Source organism: Anthonomus grandis, chromosome 12 (assembly GCF_022605725.1).
Source record: "Anthonomus grandis grandis chromosome 12, icAntGran1.3, whole genome shotgun sequence".
Taxonomy (NCBI): domain Eukaryota; kingdom Metazoa; phylum Arthropoda; class Insecta; order Coleoptera; family Curculionidae; genus Anthonomus; species Anthonomus grandis.
In genome coordinates, this window is record NC_065557.1 from 2,960,365 (window position 1) to 2,976,972 (window position 16,608).

Sequence of the window (16,608 nt, forward strand, 5' to 3'; positions counted from 1 at the left end):
TCATGTTCTATAAAAGTAGGGATGTCTATTGATTGTTACACAACGGAAAAATGGTCAGAACAAACTTAAAGTTATTGCAAGCAATGAACTGACGTGGCATATTTCTATACATCCTCTTATAAGAAATGTGAAAAAGTGTCTAGACAATTTATAATAAATAATTTTACACAAGGAATCTTTACATGATAGTGTTGTCCTAGGTCCTCCTCATACTGCAGGGTCTAACAGGGGGGTTGTAGCTATACCACTGCTTTTAGATCTGATGATAACAGGACGAAACATGTGTAACCAACTTAATTTGTGTTGTATTGGGTTAAAATAGGCCGTCGCAATGGTACGAGAGCAAATAAATAAGACAAAATAAGCTGCCGACTTTGTCGACATCCCCTTCCACAAAACCGCGAGGAACTCCTGCAGATGCACCACCAACGAACCAGCAGGACCACCACAGGCCATCGGCCACGGTACTTTCAGTTTCGTTGGCCGCGCGGCGGTATCAGAACGGTACCGTTTTCATCAGTTTTTTTTCCTCAATCACTCATTTTAACGCGTCAGTTTCGGTTTTTGTGTGAATTTTCTTGTGAGAAACTGTGTCCAAATTATATTGTAATGTATTTTAAATGAGGGATAGGTTCGATCGTTTTGGGGAGGTAAGCTCGTAAGGGTTAAACTTTAGGTCGAAAGTGGTCTCTTTTTACTTTGATGACCCCCTGGAAAATTTTTTTGATTGTAATATTGGGAATAAGTTTTAATTTTTTTTTTGCCAGGAATCTAGTGGAGGCTATTTTAATATAGGACTACTCCTGCTTGAAAACCTCTGAGTTTCTTTTAATTTTTATACTATTTATTCAAAAGTACGATAAATATAGGATAAGTCTTTCAATTGATAAAACAGGTCGGTTTTACCAGAATTATTTTGTATCGTTTCAAATACAATCGGATTGAAAAATTCGGTAGAAATGTATATATTTTAAAAGTATAGGCTGAAATATAGTTTATAAATACAAAAATCTCATCCATTATTCTCCAAAAGACCAACATACAAAATAATGAAATGAAAAAACGAAATGCATTACTCTTGATTAAAAAATGGCATATTCATTTGTGGAGAAAAATTTTCCCGCCCTTTCTAAGACGCCATATTATAGCAGCCACTCCATTTCAAGAATGTACTTCTACTTGCAATTTTTTTTTTTTTATTAAATGTGTATGAAGTGGGTGTATGGCTTTTAAAGGCCTGATGATGCTCTTTCTAGCTGGAGCAAAACACGTGTAAGCTGTGATTATATATTGTGAGACCGTGACTTTGTGTTTTCTTGATATTTAATAAATTATAAAAAAGATTCTCAAAAATCTAAAAATTGTATAAAAATTCAAGGATAAATATTTTAAAAAAATCTTAAACAAATGTTCCTTATTTTGCTTTAGTAAAGCAAGCTGCAATGCTTGCAATGATTAAAATTATAAATAAAATTTCTTTGTATTTAATAACTCTAATATTTTATTACGACTTATTGTAATATTTTAAAAATTAGTCTTACATTTATTTTTGCTTAGTAAATGCCACCAAAATATCTTAATATATTTCCATACAGTGAAAAAAAAAACACTTTTTGATTGACATAACAATAATGGCAGAAGATGGCGCTTATGCGTAACAGTCTCCAGTCTCAGAATTTGCCAGTGTTTTTTAAAGACGTTAATTATTAATAAGTAAAGTAAATTTAATTTAGTTTGTTTAAAGTATAGTCACATATATGCCCATCTACATATATTGTTCTGTTGCCATTCGTATATATGCAATAGACGCAAAAAAGCTTCTTCACAGTAAACAGGTAATTTTTATAAAATCTTTAGTTGTCAGAAAGATTTATTGAAGAATTTGTCTGGAAAAGGGAGCTTATGCCAAGGACTTATTGCAGATTCTAGAGGAAATGTGATATTACTTTATTTCTTCAGTTTAAGATGAAGAAAGCGAAAATTTATTCAGAAATGTCCCAAGAGCAGTCTAAGAAGGACCATGTTTGTTTTTCAACCATCTAAAAGAGAAAAATTTAGGATTTCTTACAGGCAATTTAAGAGGCAATCAAGAAGTCACTAGTTCTAAGTGGATTTTCTCAAAAACTAGTAAAACGATCTCAATAAAATTAATTGCATTGAATTTAAAATGAAATTTCCTAAAAATAATATATAAGGTCCAATAGTCTCAGATTAATATTTTTCCAGTTATCCAGACTTAAACTAAACGATGACTTATGGAGGTCACCTGGTTTTTTACTGAAGTCATTATCATTCAAATGAAATTTTCTCAATAACCACTAGAACTATCTCAAAGAAATGAAGTGCAATGAATTTACAAATAAATTTTCTCGAATTAATGATTAAAGTGCTACAATTTTAGACCAATACTTTTCCAGTTATCCAGACTTAAACTAAATGATGACCTATGTTGTCACTTGTATCCGAAATAAAGCATAGGCAATAGCATGATATATGACATTTTTTCCAGGCAATTCACGATGGAGAAATATTCAGGATGTGTCTTTTCCAACTGCCTGGAATAAAAAAAATAATTTTCTTTTACAGTTACTTGAGGAATAGGTCAGGTCAATTGACTGGAAAAGGGAGCTTATGCCAAGGACTTACTATACAAAACAGAAAATATATTTAGAAATGTCCTAAGAGCAGTCTAAGAAAGACATGTTTGTTTTTCAACCACCTAAAACAGAACAATTCAGGATTTCTCACAGGCAATTTAAGAGGAGATTAAGAAGTCACTAGTTCTAAATGGATTTTCTCAAAAACTAGTGGAACGATCTCAATGAAATTAATTGCAATGAATTAATAATTAAATTTCCTACAAATAGTGTTGGAGATTTAACAAGCTTAGATCAATATTTCTTTAGTTACGTAGGTTTAAACTAAATGATGACTTATGACATCTTACCAAAGTTACCGTTGTTCAAAATGGATTTTATCGAAAACTAATGAAACGATCTCAATGAAATTAATTGCGTTGAATTTAAAATTGAATTTCCTAAAAATAATATATAAGGTCCAATAGTCTCAGATTAATATTTTTCAAGTTATCCAGACTCAAACTAAACGATGACTTATGGAGGTTACATGCCTTTTTACTGAAGTCACTGCCATTCAAACTAAATTTTCTCAATAACCAGTAGAACAATTTCAAAGAAATAAATTGCAATGAATTTACAATTAGATTTCCTAAAAGTAGTATACGAGATTCAATAGGCTTAGACCAATATTTTCTTAGCTACGTAAATTTAAACTAAATGATGACCCATGACGTCACTGGTTTTCTTACCAAAGTTACCGTTATTCAAAATGGATTTTCTCAAAAACTAATGGAACGATCTCAATAAAATTAATTTAATTGAATTTAAAATTAAATTTGCTAGAAATAATATCTAAGGTTCAATAAGCTTAGATCAATATTTTTTCACTTATTTAGTCTTAAACTAAATGATGACCTATGACGTCACTTGTCTTCTTACCAAAGTCACTGTCGTTTAAAAGAGATTTTCTCAAAAACTATTGTAACGATCTTAATCAAGTTAACTGCAACAAATTTACAGTTAAATTTTCTAAAAATAATCATTGTGATTCAATAGGCTTAGATCAGTAGTTGTCAGTTTTATAGATATTGTGATTTCAATGTTGCATTATATTTTGTTATTTTTGTCAATTTTTTATTGCTGATAAATCAAGTAAAAAAGAAATGTTTATTTTTTATAATTAAAAAACAACAATTTTGTCTATAATTTTGATGTTGTTTGTTGAAAAAAAAACAAAAAAAATTAAACCTGCGAACTCCATCTACGACACATTCGTTTTTATATAGATTGAACAATATAAAAATTATGAACAATTGTGGTATTTAAACACAATTTCTTAAAGTATTAGAACCTAACGGTATCAAAGGCATGTATATTCAACATTTTTGAAAGTTATTTATCTAATAGTACACCTTTATATATAAATACTGTGAAATGAAACGAAGAAGAAATTAGACTTTTTGACTGAATTTAGAAGAAATATGAACTTAAATGTTTAATTTAATGTAAGCTCAATAAATCTCACCTAAACGATTGTTCCGATTTAATTTTAATTTAATTTTTAGATATAATTTGATTAACCCTAAATGATTTTTAAAAATAGTTTTATGTAATGTTTTAAAAAAATAGTCATATCTCACTCAATTACGGTTATCTATTATTCAAATATAATTTAAAATTAATATTTAGGTTATCAAGATGACTCAAATGATCCTTTTTAAGTTTTGGACATAACCAGAATAAATAGATAATGTTGTAATAGAAAACAATGGTAAAGATAAAGGTAAATAAAATAAAATTAAAAATATTAAAAAAAATACATACTTATCTTTTTTTAATCTTTTGTTTGATTTTTTGTACTAAGATTCTTAATTTAAAATTAATTTTAATACACTTTTTTATAACTCACGCTTTTTTTACTATATAGTAAGATAAGAATAGGTCACGATACATTTTTATGATCACTGATATGAGAAACAACAGTACCAATTTTATGCCAAATTTCTTTAATACTTAGAAATATTTAATCCAAATAGGTCACACTCTAACTGTCCTAAAAATAGAGCTAAGATTTAACATATTAACGCAATAGTCATAGTTTATCGAAATTTGGTCAAATAAATTTAAAATTTTCGATACTTTTAATTTAGAAGGACGATATATATTGCCACTTTAAGCACACCTATTTTAATAAATAAAATCAAATTCCACATTGACGTCAACCTCACAGATTCTCTGAGTACCCGTAATCCAAAGCCTTAAAGTTGCTTAAACTTAACAACAGTGTAACTTGTAGAAGCTGTTCATCATCAGATCTAAGTTTGATGATGTCTTTAGGGGCGAAACACGTATTAATATTCGAGACTTTTAACCAAAGTTATAGTTTGTTTTTTTGTAATACGCTAGTTTCAAGATCTTCTCTTTGTCAATTATTTGAAATGAAATGGAAATATCGTCCATACGATACTTTGTACTAAGTTGTTTTTTTTGAATTTCAACGTCGTTTTATTGTTGAATTATTTCAATTATTCGATTTCATTAAGATAGTCAATGATTCCTACCTTGAACAATTGTCGTTAAAAAGTCGATTTAAAAAAAAAATAAACAGTATTAATTCTATATGTTCTTTTCGACTATTTCTCACCATTTAGACATATAAATTCATTACTCAGCAACTTCCAGAATGTTTAAATTTAAATGTAAAAGTTGGGATTTAATAAATCTTTACTACGAGTATCTTGGTTGGTCGAGGTATATTAGGAAAAGCGTCATATTTGGCATTCCACTGTGAAAATTTTTAGAATTTGTCATTTATACGCCTTTCCAGGAATATTGGTATTCTAAAATTTCTGGAAAACCCCCTTCTGATGCTCAGATTTATAAAACGTTATTGGTATAAAATGTTTAAATAGAGCAATGTCCAAAATGCAATTCCAACATGAGGCTTTCGTGTAAATCCAATATCTCTCTTATAAATAGTAGTGAACCAAAAAAATGTTTTGCATCAGTTAAAAAAAAAAAACGTTCAACTTAAATCATGTAAACTTAATAGTTTTGAAGGCACTTAAGTTTTTGAATCATTTTCCCTGGCAGATTTGTTCATTTTTTCATTCCAGTAAGTTGGAATAGTTTTTCATTAACTTTGGGCTGTTCAGATTTCAGAAAGACTTCTTAAATTTTGGAATATTTTTTTAAGGCATTTTTCATCATTTTTTTAATTCGTCTAGGCAATTGTACTTAATATTGCTTTCGCACTACCTGAGCAAATGTCGTGTTTTTCCAGTCAAGTTTAAGCAGTCCTTTCATTATAAATTTTTATGAAAAGTCACTGATGTCATTCTGATTTATTACACCTTTTGAGCACAACATTTTTAACTATTTGTTTGCACTACTTTTCTGCCAGTTTAATATTGAAATTATACTACATATGCCACAGGCCTCGCATTACTAAACAATTTTTAAAATAATTAAATTTAAATGCAAAAATTGTGATAATTTACGCCTCTTTCTATCCTGGTTGGTCCAGGTCTAACGGAAAAAGAGTCATAATTGGTCTTCCACTGAGAGAATCTTTAAAATTTATCATTTATACATCTTTCCAGGAAAGCTTGTTTTCCAAATTTTCTGGAAAGGTCTTTTAGAAGGCTCTGATTTATAACAACTGAGGCATTTCTGTTAAATTGTTATTCTGACTTTCTACCAAGGGTCTTTTTTACACTTGTTGTACTTGTGCTTGTTGCAGAAGTGCATCATGTACGTTAAATACTATAGTCCTTGTTTTCAAATCAAAAACACTTTACACACTAAGTGGGGTTACATTTTGACGACATTCTGAGTATGTGCAACAAATACTGAATAATATATTTTATTTTTAGGATATATACTATATACCAAAAGGTTTCTACCTAATTATATGAATGATTGCACAATTCTGGTACCTCTCGACATTTATAGACATACATATCTAGACTAGAAGATTTTGTAATTGCATAGTTGTTAAAACTTTAATTGCTATATTATTTGAGTACCACAATGGGCTCTTTAAAGTAATAATTACTTATTAAAATTGTTCAGGTCTTTTGTGCTCCTATTTAATAAGAAATGGATTTTAGTGGAAGTCAAGACAACATTAGACCTCCAATAAAAATCGAATTTAGATCCATATCTAGCTACAAATGAAATGTGTCTAGAGGATACCATATATACATATACCTGTCTTATTGCAAAACTATGGAAATCTTATATTAAATAAATAAATTAGACTTGCAAATTATTTTTTGTATTCGGGGTCAAGCACATCTAGAGGAACTGACCATTATTGTGTGTATTTTTTTTTCGCCAAGTAAAGGCATTATTTTTAATTGACTAAACAAGGCTAATGTTTTATATAATAATAATAGTAAATTCTTATCAATGTCTTGGTATTCGCCGCTGCCGAGTTCGAGGGCGATAAAATATAAATTTTTATTTATGAGCAGGATTTATTTTTAATATTCCTTGGGACGCCCACACCGGTTGCCAATTATTACATAATTTTTTTAAAATATATAATATACAACACATGTGGGCGGTATTATCTGAATAATTGGTCATATTGCCTTCATGGGAATCCGGGTATCGATAAATGTTCCAGTAAAGTAGGTTGGCGCGTGTATTTCTTTTTTTTCCCCGTTTAATTGTTAATGAATATTATGGTATTTGTGTTTACTGTAAGCGACTGAAGTAAATATTCAATATAAAGAAAATTATTTTGTATTTTTTATACTGAGAAATAAAATTTTTTGCTATTGTAGATATTACTTTTTATATCCAGAGTAAAACTTACATTGCCATGCGTAATATTTCTTAATACTAAAAGTGAAGAAATAAATAAGACAGTAAAACCCACGGAAATCGTAGATTTGTACGTGAAGTTAAATGCGTATTTATAATTATATAATTTAAATGCACATTCCATGGTGCTCTCTTACCCTTATTATCTAGTGCATCCCTATTATTCTTGTAGCCAATGTATAGTGCTCTAGTGCCCCCTATAAAAATATTTAGGGAATTTAATATGCATTTTCCCTCAAATTGTCTAAATTAATAAATTTATATACTTTTTGCAAACTTTCCTTCCTTATTCTAATAACGATTTTTTTAATTAATTTCTTTGGTAAAGCTTTGGTATATGTAGGGTCCTTTAGTGGTAAGTTTAGGTATAATAGGTCATATTGTGAAAAAACTCGGGCCTCAATGGTCAAAATTGCAACGATTTCCGCATATTTTTGCCCTTCTAAATCAAATGAGTCTATTTAGAAGATTTCAAGCAATTTCATACTTTTTCATTTCGAAAAGTTTAGTTTTAAATATTTTTGTTATTAATTCCAGGCAGCTGATAATAAATTCTGTTTTTAAGTTATTATTTTTAGTCATCGTTGGTCCTAATGTGTTTACTATATATAGTCAAGGCAATACACCTGCTTAGTATCGAGACCAACGAGGGTGCAAAGCAGTGACTCTCTTTATATTTCAAGGAATTTTATATATTTTCATTCTGATATAATAGTTTAAAGCCTGCTTTACAAGGTGTCACACATAAATAGATTATTTTTGTTTGCAATTTTAGACGGATAATTCGCCATAAAAAAGGCCTTTAAAATTTTTGAGTAAGTCATTATTTTTAGTCATCGTTAGTCCTACTATCAAATCTTACTGCGGGGACTAGCGAGGGTGCAAAGAAGTGACTTAAATATTCTATTTTTTTATGCGGTTAATAATTTATGCCATGGTCGGTGCTACTGTTTTAATATATTTTAAGTTTTATATATATTTATAGTTAATATTGATTAAAATTCATTCAAAATGATTGTAGATGATAATTTTTTTGAAATTTACTAATTGAAGAAAATTGTAAATTTTCCATTAAAAGTTTGAGTGAAAATAAATTATTTATCATGAATTTTTCTAAATACAAGTAAGTATAAATAATTCTTCAGAAATTCGGGTAAAAATGGAAGTTTGTTTATTTTCGTGTTTTTTCTTAAAAATTGTAAAATTTTCTTTTAAAAAATCGAATGAAAGTCAAATTTTCTATATTTTTCTCTATTATACGAAAAAAAAATAATAAGAATAAGATAACATCAAAAATGATATTTTCCTTTAATATACCACAGAAAATCAGCAAAAATGCTAAACATGAAAAAAAATTGTTTTTCAGAAATTCGAAAAAATGGGAAATTTCATAATTTTTTTTTAAAATTAAAAACTGGATTGTGTATTGAAAAAATCGATAAAAACATCTGAAAAAACTCCAAGATTTATTAATTTTCAACGTAATTCGTTATTGGAACTAATAAAACCTTACTAAAAATGATTGAATATGATAAATATTATATACAGCAAAAAAACACTCCACAGATCTTTGTCCAATTTTTTTAAATCACTTTTGTTCATGTTTTTCTTATTATATCTGGTATTGTGATCGTGTGTATTATTTTGTAGCTCTTGTGTTACCTTCTTATCATTTTAAAACAAAATATGTGATAAATATCTAACAAACCACTTTCCTCATATAGTAAATCCCTGAAGTATTGTCTTTCCTTATGAAACATTATTTAAAAAAAAAGTGTTTGCATGCTTAGTCAACTCAAAATTCCATATTGAATATGAGAATATACTAATGGGTATAATATTTGTTTAATTTGTTTAAATTTAAATATAATTACTCTGGGTTTTTTGACAACTTTCTCGACACGAATGTCCCAATTTAATAAATTATCCATATACGCTCCTAGCTACCTTAGCCTCCTAAACTAAGCATTGAATAATGAAGCTTATCATATACATACATTAGAACAACAGACACATTAAAAAATGAATCTGCAACCTATAAGACGCAAACAAATATGTTACAAAAGGAAGTTAATGATTTAACTAAGATAAATTAGAATATGATCCAGTCTATAAAGGTGTTGGAAGTTGAAAAAGATACTTGCTATTCCGATATTTGTGCATTAAAGGAACAGCAAAACTTATCTAAATTTGTTAATATAAATTCTCCAACACAGTTACCACGTAGGCCAAATTCACCCGTTGATAATCGACCTAAGCTTCTTTTTGTGGGTGGAAATTGTAGTAGAGTGTTCCTGAAGAAATTGCGTCTGAAGTTTGAAGCTAACTACAAAGTCCAATGTTTCCTGAAGCCACGAAGTACAAACAATGAATTATACTGCTTCATCTATGGTTAAGGAATTTACAGAAAATGATATTTTAAATGTTATTTGCTTATCATTCGATATTTAAAATTTTTTTATACATTTACATAGCAATAGTTTAGTGATGACAAGCCCTTACATGTATCCAAACTATAATGTTATTTATAATAGCAATAAGGCTCTCTATAGAATATTTCACGCAAATAATATTAATCTAAATAGAATTTTAGAGCCTAATAATGCCAGCAACTTTGCATCAGATTTGGAATCATTACTGTATACCCATATTTTAAAACATTTCAAAAGTAGCATTTCATCAAAAAATGTGACCCCAATAAAACCAAGTAATCAACCTGGACTTCTAGATACTGACTGTGATAAGGATTCTTTTTTATAGATAAATACACAGAAGACGAAGCTCACTCGCATGCTATAAATAACATTGAAAATAAGCATGCGAAAAGTTTCAGTAGTTTTATTTTAAATATACAGTCTCTAAGAAATAAAATGGACGAGTTTCATCTTTTACTTGATTCATGTGATTTTCCTGATATTGTATTACTAACTGAACACTGGTTAAAGCCTAATGAATGTTTCTTAATATCTGATTATATTCCTATATCAATTTTTCGTCGGCATTACTCCATACATGGAGGACCAGCTATTTTAGTTAAACGAACAATTGAAGCTTTTTTCTGTAAAATTAATAAGTATGATAGCTTTCTGATGGAGAAGGTTTTTGAATTCTCCCTTTGTTTTTGTAAACGATTTAATTTTTATGTTCTTTGTGTTTATAGACCACCCATAGGAGATAGTGGTATGTTCCTGGACAAACTTGACTCTCTATTATCCCAATTGTCTCTACACTCCATAGTTATATTGGCTTTAATATTAACTTCACTGATGTAAGCTTGCCCTCATATCATACATCCCTTTTAAGTATATTGGAATCTTATGACTTAAAGATGCATGTTCTTTCATCCACACGTATAACATCCTCATCTGCAACTACTATTGATTATTTGTGTACAAATTTAAATGATGTGTCATGTAGAGTACTCTCATCTGGTATTTCTGACCATGAAGCAATTCTCGCTAGGATTCCATGCAACAGTGTATTTCATTCATCTCATTATATAGGAAGAATTTTCAGCAGAGCAAATTTCAATGCTTTTTCTCCTACTACAGCTTTGGTTAATTGGAATGCAGTTGAAATGGCTCCTGACCCGTTTACTTTGTTATTTCATGTGCTATGTGACAAGATCAATCAGTGTTTTCCTAAAAAGAGGATTAAAATGAAAAATAGAAAACCATGGGTCACAGCAGGACTCAGAACTTCAGCTGTTGTGCAAGCATATAACTAATGCAAACCTTATTCTTTATCATCAGAAATATCGTAGTCTATACAGAAAGACGATAAAAGCAGCAAAGGTTAAATATTATAGTGACCGCTTGAATGTGTCCTCAAATAGGCAGAGAGAATGTTGGTCAATTATAAATGACTTCAGGCATTCTCACAAGAAAGTTTCAGAACCAGAAGTAAGACCAAATAGTTTAAATGATTATTACTGTACTCATTTATTGCTCAAGGATGTGAATACTAATATTGATCCTTTGCACTATATTCAACAAGTGTCAGTTCAAAATTCTTTTATCCTGTTAGCCTTACTGTTGTAAAGATGCAATTAAAAGCTTAAAAAACCATAAATCAACTGGAGCTGATGGAATATCATCAAAATTACTACTCCTTTTCCCTGACGTTAAAGATGCAATTAAAAGCTTAAAAAACCATAAATCAACTGGAGCTGATGGAATATCATCAAAATTACTACTCCTTTTCCCTGACTCAGCATTGATTGTTTGATAGAGGCAGTGGTTATCCCTCTTTATAAGGGTGGAGATTTGAGTGAGCCTTCTAATTTCCGTCCAATTTCTATATTTGAAAATTGTTGAAAAACTTGCTTTGTCTTTTTTTGCAACATAATTGCATTTTATCTGCAAATCAGTTTGGATTTCAAACGGGAAAAGGGACTCATGACGCTGTTTTCGGCTTTTCGGAGAGTGTCTATGTGTCCTTAAATTCTGGAGAGTTCGCGGCGGCAGTGTTTTGCGATTTATCCAAAGCATTTGATTGTGTAAATCAAGCTCAATAATTATGGCTTTAGAGGTGTGGCATTGCAATGGCTGAAATCCTATCTGTCTAATCGTACCCAAAGAGTTACAGTATCTGGATGTTTATCCGATTCCCGATCATTTAAAACTGGAGTACCTCAGGGTTCAATTATAACTAATGTTTTTAAATACAGAAGTCCTTATCCTTCACACTGTCGTCGGAATTAAAATCAACATTTGTGCAGTCTATGCAGACGTAAAATTGATCTACACTTTCTTCGTTGCAAATTCCGCAAATCCGTTTACCCTGACAGCACCGAATCCAATCAGGTAGTTTTTCCATTTTTTAAGCAAATTGCACAATTACCATCGTTTTTAGTTTTCACTTTTCTTTTTCTTGGCTCCCTTGGAGGCAATGCTTTGCTAGAAGCTGTTTGAAATGTTATCAGTGCAAGATCGTCGCTATCTTCATCACTGGTTTCTATAATTATCTTTATAAGTTTTCATTATTTATTGGTTCCTCGATTCGAAGTTGTTTTCCAGGTTTTACTTTCTTAACAGTTTTTTCCTTATTAGAACCGCGTAAGTCCTGAAGGACATCAATTAGGCTTTGACTCATTGTTTCTTGCACCTCTCCAACATTTTCTGGAAGAGCCCCTGGAATTTTTTTCAAAACTTCTGAAGGGTCATATGGACAAAGTCCTGTAGCTCTAAAGCCTGATTTAAGGTTGTTGCTCACATTTTCATTCATAGAAATCCATAGTCTTGTTAACAAGGTGGGGAAATATTCTTTAGGAATGGAGGCGCTGGACTTAGTTTCATTTCTCCATTCGTCCAAGATTTCCCGCCATTTTTTTTTCATGGGTGCGAAGACTGCAACGTCTAATGATTGCATTATATGCGTGTCATATAAATGTTGTTCTGCTCGCATGCCTGGATTACTAAAGGAGAGAAATGAGAGGCTAAGTTATCTCCGATTATAACTTTCCCAGGAGTGTTCATATCTTAAATTTTAGGCAGCAGAATATCGAAAAACCATTTCTCGAATTGAATCATATCAAACCAACCACTAGATGTATTGGCATAAACCGTTCCAGGCGGACCTCCTTGAATCCAATTCGCGTACAAATTTTCGGCTTTGTAAACAACCTTTGTAAATTGCCGCATACCATAATGCTAACCGATGCTTTCGAATGTTGCTGGACCCGTTCCAACGCGTTTTGTTCCCCTAGGGACCACCACTTTCTTACTGTAGGTCTCATCATAGTTGAAGACCAGTCGAGGATCTGCATCCATTAAAACGTCTTTAATATTCTCAAAAAACTCATTTATAGCATTTGGTCCTACCGCTGCACGTGTTCGTTTGATATTCGCGGCTAAACGAACACTAAGGTTGTTTTTGGTGATAAAGTGTTCCATTGTCCTGGAACATTGTCCTTGAATTCTTTAAAAACACGACCTTTTTTTTTCTAAATATTTATGCAACACTTGCCGAATATCTGCTTTTGTAAAGGGAAAACCCCAATCACTCACTGTACTCAATGTCTTTGTCAACAAGTTCTTCTCCATGGGGGTAAACACGGTTGGGTGACCTGGGTGCCGATGCGAAATTTCAAATTTTTTGCTTGCGACATACCACCCCTAATGGCGGCAAGTGCATTTTGTAAATCAGCTGTTGAATAATTGGCGTAGGTACGCCCCCCCACTTTTTTCTTATAATGTCTTGGCATTTTTACCTAATTTACACCTGCAACAAAAGAGAATCACTGTAAAAAAAAATAAATAAATAAGGAGGGGAATTTTAAAATATACATAGCAACCTGCCAAAGTAGGTTGAGGGTGCCATAGTAACCCCGATTTACGGTACCTATGTTCCGCTGGGTTAATAGATTCTTGTAAACCTCTCTTTATATCTCAAAAAACCCTAACTCTTTTTTCACTTTTTATCTTAGAAACAGCTACTCTTATTCATAAATGTCCTAAGCCTCCCTCTAACACTGGTCATATGACTCGCCAGGTTAACGATTTTCCCTTACCAATACATCCTTACATCCCTACATCCTCCCTCACCAAGAACTCACTTATATACCTCAGCAAAAAAATTTACAATCATGTTCCTCTATGTATCAGACAAATTTTAGAAGTTAAGAAATTCAAAAAGAAATTAAAATCACTTTTATTATCCAGGGCATATTATAGCCTTGACGATTTTTTTAATGATCCCTTTTGACCTGTGCTCTGACATCATTTTAGTGTTTTAGTCTTGTTTCCTATTAAATATTTTAATGTTTTATTGACAGCTTTACTTATTTTTTAATCAAATTTATCAAAAAGATGCTTTTTTAATTTTTTTCAATCTGTTTTGTTATAATTAATTTTGGTAATGTGTGTAAATTTTATGCTAAAATGTTTTAGATTTTATGTTTGTTTGAAATTTTAAATTTAAAGTGAATTTGGAATTTTTTAGTTTTTAGGATGCTTGTACACAAGATTTTGTTTTGTGACTCATGTGAGTTCAATTAGATGAAAGGAGAAAATATGAATCTATCACCAAGCACACTAACGAAGTGTACACATGCAAACATTAAGAGTCTTTTTAAAATTAGAGGGACTCTATAATCTATTGCTATGGTACTGAAATTATTGAATTTTATGTGTAAACACGCGTTCATTAAATGGTCCATAAAAGTATAAACATATTTAATAAAACCACTCGTTATTCGCCTTAAAATTGCCGTAGCAAACTATTAAGAAAATAGTATAATAATAATGATTAAACTAGTTTATTATTATTATGATTGCAAATAGTAATAATTTGTAATAGAATCTCCATTATGACGAAATCGGGGGTAGAGAAAGACCGGTCGGATGCACGGTTTCTTTGTTCTCGGGTGTTAAGTAACTCGTTCCAATTTGACTCGATAAAAGAGCATAAAAATCGTTTTAAATGTCGGTAATTATAATGAAATCTTTCTTATGAAGATTAATTGGGTGAATTTGTTTGAATTGTTGAATAGGCTTTTGAATTGTTGCTGTGGTAGTACCAAAGTATTTGGAAAACATGTATTTTTTATCGCTTCATTAAAGTTAATAACTTTGTAACTATTATAGATAAAAATGTGATTCAAAAATTGACGCGCAGAAAAAATTAATTCGATTTTTTTTTATAAGTACGAAATTTCCTGAGAAATCAAAGGTTTTTAAGAAAATTTGCAAATACACATATGAAAAAAATTATTTACTACCACTTACTTCAGTACGAAATTTTCTGACAAATCAACGGTTTTTAAGAAAAGTGTAAAACAACTACATATATTAGACCCCAATTTTTAAAACTCTTGCAAAATAGTTAAACTTTAACCATGCTTTGTCAAGTGTAATTACACCTTACAAAATACTACGTGATGCCTTACCCACACGTAAGACTCTTATAAGTACTTTAACTAAAAACAATTTTAATTGCTATATTGTATGCTTTCTGTTATATAATTGACCATAAAAAATATCATAATTATACAGTTTTAATGCAAAAAAGCGCACAATTGGGACATTAAATGATTAACAAACGCCCTGTCTGCTAATCATTTAATTACAAACAACCTGAACAAGGATAGAAACTCTTCCTATTGCCTGTTTGAACAAGGATAAGCAGAAAACCGAAAAGTTTTTTTTTTCGTGCAGATGTTCCAATAAGATGACGCGTTGGGCCAAAGACCCCCCCAGAAAACTGCCGCCCCACCCCCCGGACCCAAATGGGGTCACCGACGACCCTTTGGCCGCCCTGGGGTTCACCCATACCAGAGAGGAAACAAAAAACAGAAAGAGAGGGAGAAACAAATCGCAAGTGTACGCGGTCAGCAGGTAACGGTTTTACGTAATAATTAGAGAGAGATATATAGGTACGATAATGCCTTACTTGCCTCACTTATAATAATCTATGGCAGAATTAAATCGCGCTAAATGCGAAACTGAATTGCATCAACCTTATAGTAGTAATTAGATCTAACCTGAGTGTAATATCGAGTCATTAATATCAAAATAAAATGAGTTTAAACCAGGTGGCTTTCGAGTGTTGGGTGAACCACTTTTTGTCAATTTGTTCCTTATGGCTTGATACTGAACTTTCCTCAGGTTTTATTTTTGGTTTATTTTTGGATACAAACGTGATTGCTGACCGTAAAATTGGCACAGGTTTAATTGAGTCGGTATGAGAAACTTGTGTAAAACGGTCTTTAGCTACACTAAGCAATGAATGTATGAAATGAAATAAATGTTCTGCAGTTTATTCCAGTCATGTATCTTCAGTATTTTTTGAGATATCTTCATTTAGAGTGGGGTATGTTTCAAGAATATTCTTCAATTTATTTCATCCATCTGTCATCAATAGTTTATGAGATATCTTAATGTAGAGCGAGCCATGATCTCCAAGACGAGACATCCTTATTTGACCAGGCAGTATATGACTCTTCATATCTGAGTCCGTTTTATTTAAATCATTTTAAGTTTTTATCAAAGTTTATTAAGGAATATTTCAAGAATATTCTCCAATTTATTTCATCCATCTATCATCAATAGTTTTTGGGGAATCTTAATGCAGAGCGAGACATGAGCTCCAACACGAGATATTCTTACTCGACCAGGCAGTATATAACTCTTCATATCTGAGTCAGTTTTATTTAAATCATTTTAAGCCTTAATCAAAGTTTCTTAAAAAATGTTGA

General features: G+C 30.8%; 1 protein-coding gene across 1 annotated transcript in view; it reads left to right on the top strand.

Moving 5' to 3' along the window:
• Nucleotides 1-462: 462 nt before the first annotated feature.
• The window catches only part of LOC126743252 (uncharacterized), a 65,450-nt gene continuing 49,304 nt past the window's right edge, over nucleotides 463-16,608 (top strand). Inside the window, exons 1-2 of the mRNA XM_050450249.1 lie at nucleotides 463-650; nucleotides 15,569-15,748. Coding sequence (XP_050306206.1) covers nucleotides 15,582-15,748 — 167 coding nt within the window. The 5' untranslated portion in view covers nucleotides 463-650; nucleotides 15,569-15,581. The remainder of the gene's footprint in view (nucleotides 651-15,568; nucleotides 15,749-16,608) is intronic.